Source organism: Centruroides sculpturatus, unplaced genomic scaffold (assembly GCF_000671375.1).
Source record: "Centruroides sculpturatus isolate CEXI.00-Female unplaced genomic scaffold, Cexi_2.0 scaffold877, whole genome shotgun sequence".
Classification (NCBI taxonomy): Eukaryota; Metazoa; Arthropoda; class Arachnida; order Scorpiones; family Buthidae; genus Centruroides; species Centruroides sculpturatus.
In genome coordinates this window covers 80,883-92,814 of record NW_019385282.1, presented here as the reverse complement: position 1 = coordinate 92,814, position 11,932 = coordinate 80,883, and the positions used below count along the sequence as shown (strand labels likewise).

Sequence of the window (11,932 nt, the reverse complement as noted above, 5' to 3'; positions counted from 1 at the left end):
ACGGAGATTCATAAGTTGGGCCACATTTTTCGTTGATAATGTATAGATTATGCATATTGACAAACTCTTCAAATTGCCTCCCACGCTTGTTTTCAACAATATCATACCAAGTGTAACTCCTGGCATTAGAATCAACTCCCATAATAAGTTTAGAAGATGGAATAATACGGAACATTTGGTCAAGAGAGAGTAACATGTCCTCAAGTGGGTCGTTGGGTGGGCAATAGCAGGAGCAGATGTAGTAGGCCTCATCATCCAGTTGAAGGGTAACAAGTACGCAGGTGTTGTTGCTAATCTGATCTAGCATCAGAACTGGGAGGTTAGAATTACATATGACAATACAGGCCCAAGGAGTATGCCTATCATCTGCAAAAACCCTAAAAGTGGATGGAAAGCCTGTAACGATATTATTGAAAGTATATGGTTCTTGGATTAATAGGATATCGATGGGGGTTTCACTTAAAAATTGCACCAGACTGTCCGTAGCATCTCTGGAGTGTTTTAGATTGAGTTGCATAACATTCAAGGATAGATTAGTAGCCATATTCATCATAATTTGTGTTTTCTATTAACTTCTGCTTTACTGCTATCATTCTAGGACAGTTTGGATCTGAAGCTTTATGATGAAACTCACAGTTTTGGTTTTTTGAATATTGTGACCAGCGAATACAATTAATGCACTTGATACAGGCGTTGTTATTCTTGTTTTTACAGTTTTTGAAATTATGATCCTCCTCCCCACAATGACTGCATGCTGGGTGCTTGGGGACACAGTTTGATGCCACATGGCCAAATTTACAGCAATTAAAACATTGACGTATGCCTACATGATCCAGAACTGGAGAGGAGTGAAGTCCAACATACACTGTACGGTTCTTCTTAAGAAGATATCTCAACTTAGGGGAGACTCTAATTACCCAAGAATTACTCAAGTCAGAACGTGATGGTATCGGGAAGAGAATCTTCATTTCTTCCCCGCTTTTGATAGCATTTTCTATGCATTCATTTTGGGAGCACAGACAATCAAACAATTCATTTGCATTGAGGTCCTTATCTATATGTTGTATCCGGATGACAGGAAGCAATTTGGTTTTCCGTTTTGCTATATACTGGAACCCTTCAGCTCTCTTGGTGTCAATGAGCTGTAGGGCCCTATCCAAATGTTCTGTATTAGGTAACTGCAGTTTCACTCTACCATTTTTCATCACTACACAGCTATCAACGCTTATTCTAGACTCTCTGGGACACAATAATTTCATTAGACTAGTCTTTACAGTTTTAGGGTTCTCCTTACCTTTGTCCTCAGAATTCGGTATTAAAATCAAGGTTTCTCTTTTTTTATTAGAGGCGTTGCGAAAACGCTCCTGAAGACCATCAGAATTCCTTGACAAGCAATCCGCGTACGATTTGACTCGTGCTTGGACTTCTGTCTTTTCATTTTGGAGTTTAATAAACTTGTCCTGTATATCGGCGTGCTTCTCAACAGCTCCGAGTTGGAGATCAACGAGCTTCCGCAGTAATTTAACGAACTTATGAAATTCTTGCTGGTTGACCGGTCTTTTGCCGACTATTGGAGAAACCAGCCCTTTGACTTCCTCTATAACTTCGATGAAACCTAGATTGTTTACCTCTTCGTCGTTAGACTCCTGTGTAGATTTCGGTTTACGGCCACCCATAACAAAGGATGGTTAGGCCTAACCGCCGTCGGTGCACGTGGTCAGACAATAACACGGTACACACCAGTTAAGAGTGCTGTTCTGCGTACGATGGCTCGTCGGGCACTTATCAGCCTGTTTATGGACACAGAACGCCAAAAAGACGCAATAATGCACAAAAATTCACAAAATTAGAAGACTCACCAAAACCACTGACGATACATAAAGCGCCACCTAACGGCCTTTCCCGAGGCCAACGCCTTATGCTATAAGCAATACAGTATACAATGGCTTACGTCCATAGACATAAATATTCTCAGTTAAGTGATACAGGCGTAACAAATTACTCTGTAACCCAGGCAGATTCTCACATTAGGGTTTATTTCTATTATCATCTCGGTCCTACATACGTAAAAGTGTTCATTCTTGTTTTTGTTCTAAAGTAAGTTTTTACATGACCCTTTACATGCCGGAATGACATAAATCCAAAGTTTGTATCTAAGCTTGTCCTTACAATACTGAAGTGTATCGATGTTACAGAGAATAATCCTTGTTAATTTATAGTTACGTGCTTTTAGGGAATTATCGTGTTCGCAAATTTCTACAGTTAAACATTCTAGTAATTAATTGTTTTTTAAACAGAAAATATATTTGAAATTATTAGAAGAAATACTTCAATGAAAATTTAACATTGAAGTATTATCGACATTGGAAGTCTTATTTTCAATTAATTTTACAAAACTTTCGTGTTTCCCAACCATTGTTGGAGAACCATCCGTTGCTAAGCCCGATTAGTTGTTAAGTTGTAAAGAAAAGCGATTCAATGTCGATGTAACTGTCTCTAAGAAATCTCGTCACATATATATTTATGGATTTTTTTTGTTTATCTTTTTTCTTTTTACTCTTTTGGATTTATGAGGTGTAGAAACATGGGATTTATTTAATTTCTATGCATTGACGTTTGTTGATTTTTTTTTAAATCTTGCGCGTATGAAAACGAGTACGTTTATTGTTTTTATGACTAGTCTAATTGTTTATTTTCGTTATATTTATTATTTTTTCTGCTCTATCAAAGATATATGTCTCCACGTGCAACGAGAGTTTAGTTTTTGTAATAATTAATTGTTATTTTTAATTTTTCATAGCAGATGGCAGCGCAGACGAACTATGTTCTCTTTTTGTCACTTTTCACGAGCAGTTTTTCTACACATTCGTTATATATTTTCCAGTTATACGAAACATAACTCATACAAAGATGGACTACTGACATCAAAACTACAGCAGACCCCCGCCTATACCACTGTTGATAATTCCGTGTTTTATGAACTCCATGTTGTACGAGTCACTTAGATTTTCCAAATACGTTTGCCGGGCTGTGAACGGCTAACGTATTTGTAAAATCATAGTGACTCGTACAACATGGAATTCATATAACACGGAATTATCAACAGTGTTATAGGGAGGTCTACTGTATTCAAATAAATTATTCATTACAGGATATAACAGTTCGTGTAATGTTGACCTATTCATAGTTTTATAAAAGCAATCACGCATAAATAAAAATTGTTTAACATGCAATAGAAGTACAGTCGACCCCCCATAACACGGTAGATACGTTCAGGTTTTATGAATCCATTTTTTACGAGTCCAGCCAATCACAGCCCGGCACGTTTGCAGTTTACAAACTACGGCTGTTTGAAAGTTTTTCATCCATAAAATTAATCGATTCTAGTCTAATTCGACGGAACATTTCCAAAATACGTAATATTTTTTCGCCGTCATATAGGAATCTATACTATAGGAACCCGTTTTATAGGGGTCTACTGTACATAAAAATTTCACATAATCTGTGTCTAAAATCATAATTTACCTCACGTAAAAAAATTAATTTATGAACATAAATCAGGTAAATTTATACAAAATATAAAGTAAAATTTTGTTTGAAATTTAACTAGAAGTTTTCTTGCATAATGTGTTTTACCCGATTGTTTTTCTTTGTACAGCACAAAAAAGGAGTCCTTTACACTCACCGGGCAAGAACGAGCAATCGTTCCATATGCCGCTATGGAAGAAGTGATCCTTGTACCCGACTGTGCAAAGATACAAACTTCACACTCCCCTCACCAAAGAGCCTATTCTAGTACATGCAGGTGACAGAAGAAGCCATATTTGTACTACTCGACAGTAAGAGGAAGGATAGCCGACGGGCAAACAATTCGCAAAGTGAGTGCGGGAATACGAACACGTGAAGACAAGAGAAAGAAAGCTACATTCTGAACCGAGAGATAGTAGAGGCTAACTGGTTGAAGTAGTGTCATGCTGCTGACTTGCAGCGAAGCGGCTGTGAAGCCAAAACCTTTTAATAAGGAGGATAAAAAACCGGGATAATGTGCAGTATAGTAAGAGTACAGAAAAGATAATAGAAAACAAAGAAACATATTGCCCTATTATATGCAAAACCAGTCTTTACAGTCCCACAAAAACTACGATTTGAGTAAAACTTGTGTAAAAGTTTGTTATGATTTATTAGATAAGGATTTTTGTGTTAGTACCGGTTGTACGACATCAATTTCTGGCACGAATCGTGAAATTCCCAGCCTTTTGACAGATGGAACGTGAATGTAAGTGTGTCTTAATGAGTAAACGTGAAACTAACTATAAAAGTTTAAGTTTATATCAGAACCAAACCTTATAAATAACAGCAATGTAATAGCTAGCAAACGACTAACAAAAAAAGCACATGTAGTTTTTGTTTTCGTGAAGGTCCGAAACCTCTAATAAACCTCGTGATTAGGTAAAAAAAGGAAAAAGGGGGCTTCTGCAGTCGATGACCGAGACGATCTCCTCGAAAAAAATTGTTAAAATATCAATAAAAAAATCTCCTCCATTTGTTTAAAGGTAATTCTATAGACGTTAATATCAACAAGACAGGAGTAAGAAATTTTTTACCCCCTCTTTGGTTGCACGTGACACGTGGTTACAGCAATAAATCGCCTCGTTCGTAATCAAACGCGACGTTTGATATAAACAATATCTAGATAGTTGACCAGGTTAAAGAAATTATTGTCAGCTGAATGTTAATTTATGGATGAGAGCCGTCAAACCTATAGAAATTTATATTATGAAATCATATCCTCTAGACACCAATATCAATAAATTAAACAAACTTCTCTGTGTCAGTTGTCCGTACAAGCTAGATCCAAACATCAACACACGAACAGGTGTGCGTATGAATCATTAATGATGTCATAGTTTTCACCCTCTCAAAAATAGTATAAAGAGGGCTTGGACGTAGTCCACAAGGCGGACATTTACAACGCGGATATTTAATAGGCGGACATCGACTGACACACCTACTGACCCATACCGCCACCCTATCCGTCGCTACCTCGCCATAACTGCTGTGACGATCGAGGAACGTTTTTTCCAACGACCCATATTACGGATCGGGAACATACAGGTATTTTTTTTTTATATCTATCTGTATACTTTCTCTCTCTGCGAAATCTCTTTCTGAGAAGTCTATTTTCTAGAGATCTCTCTTTCTCGTCTCTTAACTTTCTATAATAGAGATTANTTTTTTAACGCTACGGAACCCGCTCGAGACTGGCTCGAGCATGATTAAGAAAACTTATTTTTTGCTTATTTATTGTTCATTTGTATCTAATGAAATGTTAATATCTTGTTGATGTATTTTTCGTTTGTATTCAAACAAAAGTTTTTTCTCGTTTTTATGGTTTTTGGTAATAATGAATATGTAATATTTTAATGTCAAAAAATGTATTTAATAAATTAAATTTTTTGGATAAATGTTTCTGAATAAACTATTAATTTGCGTTTCTCAATAAAATTATTTAACGCCACTTTATAAAATTGTTATAATTATAATCTATATATATAGAAACGAACGTATAACTTTCTGGCTGTTGTCTTTCATGCATTACTATGTGTTTTTTTGGTAAATAATGAATTTGTAATATTTTAATGTCAAAAAATGTATTTAATAAATTAAATGTTTTGAATGAATGTTTCTGAATAAACTATTAATTTGCGTTTCTCAATAAAATTATTTCAAGTCACTTTGTAAGTTTCTTATAGTTTTAATCTATATATATAGAAACGAACGTATAACTGTCTGGCTGACTTTCANCCATCAAAACTAAGCTTTTTGCCATTTCATAATAATTAAAAATATAAAAAGTTTTTTAAAATAAAATATAACAAATTGTGCCACGATAATTTTAAATGTAGCCAAGAAAGTAAAGCAACTCGTTGCTGGATTTTTTTTTTTAATTTCTGGATATTCTACATCCGTTTATTTTTCCTCTCACTCCCTTTGCAGCTACAAAGCGAGCCAGTTGTTAAAAATTTACCTACACACCGTTGCATAACATTTATGTAATTTGAGATATCCATTATGGGATATATAATTGTCTCAAGTTTATTCATTATGAGCAGTATTTTCAGAGAGGGATTCCCATATCTTCCCTACTGATCCCATGATTATTGCTGAACATGCTCATTTCATTCTTCATTAAAAGATTGAATTACAGTAGAGCATCGTTTATCCGAAGGTCGTTTATCCGAAACGTCGGTTATCCGAAGGAATTCCAGTCGACAAATTTAAATTTTCGCCAGTGCTGTGGCGCTGTAATCGGTACTTATGGGTTAAGAGGATGCCAGTCGGAAATAGCTATCAAAGTCGCGATTTTGAATGAAAATATCAAAATAACAATAGACTAGTAAATTTAAATGTAAAAAGAAGAAAATTTACTGATAAGGCTGTAAAAATGAAAAAAAAATCAATTAGGATGATTATAGATATCACCTATTTGCCATATTTGCTGTATACACTACAAAACAATTTGCATATTCAAGTGGTTTATTATTAGAATTTGTGAGATTTTGTTATATCTTTATAAATCGTAATTTATTGTTTAATTTAACAATTGTATTAAATTTGACAAATAAAAAATTGCATTATTCGGAAAAAAAGCTATTTCTGATTGACATCCTCTTAACCCATCAGTACCCAGAAAATTTTGGATTACCAGACAATAAAGATTACTGTGGACAGATTAGCAAACTTTTAATCTACTTTAGGTAACTGTTACAAATTTTATAAATTAATAATACAGATATACCATGCTTTAACTAATTCAGACAACACTGGCACCATTTATATAAGTACACACAAACATAGTTATGAAAACTACTGATGATCTGTAAAGAGGTCAAAAACATTTTTACTAATATTTGGTTCCTGAACTAAGCAATTTTGGTATATANTTTTCTTCCATAAAATTAATCGATTCTAGACTAATCCGACTCAACATTTCCATAAAATTAATCGATTCTAGACTAACCGACTCAACATTTCCATAAAATTAATCGATTCTAGACTAATCCGACTCAACATTTCCAAAACACGTATATTATTTTTGGGAATAATCCGTATAAACTACGCTATAAACAATAAATTGTAGGATTACTTACCGAGTGTGCACCATTCGACATCGCCATTGCTAAAGCTTGTTTTCGTCGTGGAACAGCTCAGCAAACAGCGGCCGATTTCTAATAACTTATTTTTCTATGAAAACTTCGTTGAACTTTGTAGACATCATTAATATAAATAATTTTAATCGCCGTTAAATAAGAAATGTTTCTTTCACAAGAAATCTATAAAATTACAGTACTGTATTGGACTTACGGTACCTATTTACATACTGTACAGACGATAGTTAGCGTAAAATCTCCGTAGCGTGGCGCCCTGTGGCGGAAAAAATATATATAATTATAATAAAGTTACAATAAATTAATTTCCTTATATGGTGTTAAGCACTTATGGAATAAGGGNTTTCGTTGACTCTTGAATAAGAACTAGTTTCTCTTAAATCAAATCCTTCCAAACGGCATTTTTCCCCTGCACGCCTATTTGGCCATTCTACAAGGACTACTCTTCAGTCACCTAGCGATGAAACCATGCTATTTGGAGTAAAGAGTCTATCTGCGCTGAACAATGCATATCAACAAAACAAAAGGGAATCGGGTGAGAAAAATAATTATTTTTGCGTGCAAAAGCAAATGAGAGATGCCTAAGTAAAAATTCAGGTACAGCCTGAAATTTTTTGAAACGTGTTTATATTTATACAAAAATAAATGTTTAGATTTTAATATGAGCAAGTTTTTGTTGATTTATATACAGTATATATTTTGATGTTATTAACCAAAATATTAAATATTATTGTTGTCGAAATTTTTTAAAATATTGTAATAATTTTAATTTGTTTTAGCACATAGTCAATGTATGTTTTAGCACATAGTCAATGTATGTTTATTTTCAGCACATGTCGTGCTGAAAATAAACTTTGAGGTCTCAAACACAAATGCAATATCTCTATATGAAATACCAGATGATCAATAAAAGTTGTTTATTTCTGATTAAGACTTTCTCATTTTTCAGAAAGAAAACACTAATATAATAAATCCTAGTAGACATAAATTTGATTTGATTCATGTTCTAAGAGAAATTTATTATAGGAACCGATAAAAGTCAAGATAAGTACAAATAAAAACGATTGCACTAATAAAAATGACTCTTGCTTTTCGAAGTGAGATTTTTTTCTTTCTTAACCCCTTGAACTTCGATCAATTTTTGATATTAATGTAATTAAACGTAAAAAATACTTAACACTGAAAAAAACGAAAAAATGCGTTAATGTTGAAGAAAAAGATTCGAACTCTATTTTCCATTGTCTCGCCTTTCTGCGAAATTTAACACTGATGACTCATTGTGTTTACAGCTGGATGACCTTGAGAACAGCTGGTGTTGGATTTCCCAGGACATTCTCATAAAAGTCACGGGAGGTGAAATGTTTATAGTAGGGTGAATACTAGCTGGCCGTATATTTTTAAATATTTTTAAAAAATTACGTTCTTNACGTTCCAGAATAAATCCCTGCATTTTTGAACATGGAAGCAGAAAGAAGAAACTAGCATGACCTTGTAAAGCTATAGAAACTGTGAGAGAGAAGATTGAATGGAACAAAGCAGTAAAAATAGTTTGGGTCCCAAAAGCTACTTTAATGAGGTCTGCTTCCCAAGTGCCTGAGACAACCGTGTGTCAGTCTCTTGCCCTTCTCTCCTCCTCTCTCGTTCGCCCCGCAATTTAAGGGATTTGGAACGGGGACTTCCGACCAATCACAATCCTTTTTCATGCCTGAACAGCTTACACTCGGGTCCGCCGTTATCCGACAAGAGTGAAGCTTACACAAACATCCGCCACTTGTTTACGTTCGTTTGTTTACCATTACCGTCTGACTGCAGGTGGGTCCAATTAACAAAGCCGGCGCTTCCTTTGTTTACCCTTGTTTACAAGTCAATACTTTACAAGTGGTATTACCTGACCGCACGTGGGTCCAATTGACAATGTCGCGCCTCTTTTGTCCCCACTCTGCTAAAAGGTCACTACTTTACATCTCCCACCGACAAGGTTCAAACTGCGCTTTAACAAAAGCCTGTTTGACCTAAACATACACCATCACCACGCACCATAATTATCATTACACAAATCAGTTCTTACAATACATTTCCCCCTTTTTCTAATACAAGGAGCAGATTACTATAGACATTATGGTATACTAACAAATTATTTACCGTTATAAGTACTTAACATCTAGCAGACACATATTTACAGTACAATACTATCATTGACAAATTGTTCCATTAATCTATATTCAGAATCACCTTGTAGATATCACTTAAATCTATCCGAAGGACTTAATACGACATTTAATATGCCTTGCTCGTCTGATCTGGAGGTTCCGGACTGCTCCAGACTTCCAGCCTGGATAGGGCGTCAGCATTAGTACGCTTTTTCCTTTTTCTGTGCCTGGTCGCGACATTGTATTTCCGTGACGCTAATGCCCAACGTATCAATTTCGTACTATGAGGTGTACGGTCATTTTGCCGAAAGGGAGTGCGTACCTGACAACTACTACATGCCTCGCAATATATTTTTATATTGCCCCTTTTATCCACCTTAGGGTTTGGACTATCTCCTTTGCTAACCCTTTCACCTATGACCCTCTCGCTACGTTTTTTTCCGTTTTTTTTTTCTTCCCGTCCGCTTGGCTCCCTTTAATGCGCAATAATCGGCTGCCGAAAGTAACGCATCCGCAGCGCAGCTAAGCTCATCGGTCAAAGCGCAGGTAATTACTACTGGATCATAATAATTTTTCTTTCTGCCCAACCACCCTTTTAAGCTTACAGGTATGGTTACTAACGTTGCGGATACCTGCTGTCCGAACGCGCCGATTAACTTCGTCTTACCCTCTGTACGGGATATGTAATCGGGTATCAAAGCCTTTCTCATCACCGTTATTTCAACCCCAGTGTCTACTATTGCAGAAAATTTTCGACCTTGATAAGTAAGCAGGAGGTTTTCGTTTACGCTAGCGGGTAAGTTTCCACTAATCGTATCCTTTCCGATTCTTACCCTAGCTACTAACTTCTCATCAGACTTTACCGTTTCGTCTAACGTCGTTACCACTCGCGCTGCTCTAGACCTCAGCATTTCATCCTTAACACGTCTCCGAGGGCAATCACGTTTGAAATGTCCCGTCTGATCACAAATATAACATTTCATTTTTGATTCCCTCCGCTCTGGCTCTCTATTGTTCACGCTCACACCCCCAGTTCCAAAGGCTGTTCCTTTATCTTTTTCGGATTTACACCTGAACTCCCCATTTCCAACTGCTTCCGCATGCTTTTCAGCGTTTCTGGCTATCTCTTCCGGCAGGAACCAACCCTTACCCTCTTGCAACAAAACGTAACACCTAGTGTCGGCATCTAGCTTAGTCTTAAGGTGGTCCGAAACAACTAGCTTCGTCAATCTTTCGAAGGAATCTACGCCTCTACTATTCAAATAGTACCGATATAGGTCTTCCATCCTTGCCGCGAATTGGGGCNTAATTTATATATAATTAATATATAATTATATGTACAGTACCTAATTTATATATAATTTATATAATACTGTCCAGACGATAGAAATCTCTCTGTAGTTGGCGCTACGGACGGCGGGAAAGTAGTTCGGCTGCCCGATGACGTTTGAGGTAATTATAGGGGGTTTTTTACTGTTTTTTACGGATACGTCACAAGGATTGACAGTTCCTTCTGTCAATAGGTATTTTGTGCTTTTGAATGTCAGTTAAAAATCTGTTTGTTAAGAAACAACACTTATCAAATTTAGAAAAATTTTATCAATCCAGTTCCATAATAGATATATCTGTAAATACGTTTAATCAAATTTCTATGACCATTTTTCAAATTAAAATTATAGAATTCTTGTATAAATTATTTAACAATCAATAATACTGTATTTAAATTCCTTTGAATATGTTTTAAATAAGAATTTCCACACATTTCATCATGGAAGTGTTTATTAATGTAAGTGCCAGGAAAAAGTAATGTTGCATTTTTACTGTAATGTTTTCATAGTAAGCTATTTTTGTTTGTGTTGCGTAGGAAAATATAAAGCGAAGTGATATTCGGTGTCTATATTTAAGTTTCCACAGGATTTCATTTGAAAAGCAAACCAATGGATTAGAGAATTTGTAGAAAAAATAACTTATTATTTAAATGTTTTAACAGTTATGCATTAAAAACTATGAATTATGTTTAGGTGAAAATTATATTAAATTGTTAACTAATCTGCATTTTCACTTAGCATATTCTGTTGAAATATGTATAAAACATTAAATACAAGTTTCTGTAAGGTTAAAAATACTGTATCGGCTAATAAAGAATGTAATAAAAACTTTGCAATTTACATTTGTTGTTTTCGATTATTTTATTATTATAGTAAATGTACAAAAATGCTTTATTAAAATGAAAAACAGATAAAAGTTACTTCTTGATGTTTAAAACTTTCTCAACATTAAAATCTTTCATGTCAAGTAGATTAGCTTAATTGAAAATTTTTCAATAATTTTAACATTAAAATGTCAACACACAAGAGCTAGTGAAATTATAAAGTGTCTTTAATCGAGTTTTAGATGAAATGTCTATAATTATAATGTCTGCCCACACTCTCTTACAAAGTTTAGGCTAATTGATCAACATTTCCAGTAGGTTGAGGTGATTCAGCGGACCAATCAGCGCATTGTGCCGTCTGGATATTTAGTTGCGCGTTTGTGTGTTGGCTCGGGTTTTGTTGATGCGTAAGGAAAATTTCCCGTCCAAAATATTGTATCGTCCAAAATGTTTCCATTGTA

At 35.0% G+C, this 11,932-nt stretch overlaps 2 protein-coding genes across 2 annotated transcripts; both read right to left on the bottom strand.

Annotated features, from left to right (window-relative positions):
* Positions 1 to 533: 533 nt before the first annotated feature.
* On the bottom strand, positions 534 to 1,676 carry LOC111637145. Its single transcript, XM_023382567.1, has one exon. It carries the CDS (start codon positions 1,674 to 1,676, stop codon positions 534 to 536), a length of 1,143 nt encoding a protein of 380 aa, XP_023238335.1.
* Positions 1,677 to 9,747: 8,071 nt separating this feature from the next.
* Positions 9,748 to 10,614, bottom strand: LOC111637144 (the record flags this gene model as incomplete). Its single annotated transcript, XM_023382566.1, has 1 exon — positions 9,748 to 10,614. A coding segment is annotated over one exon (867 nt), but the record flags the coding sequence as incomplete, so codon positions are not given.
* Positions 10,615 to 11,932: the final 1,318 nt, after the last annotated feature.

Coding starts and splice junctions, on each gene's coding strand:
- LOC111637145 (XM_023382567.1), bottom strand. CDS start 1,676: ATGGGTGGCCGTAAACCGAAATCTACACAGGAGTCTAACGACGAAGAG.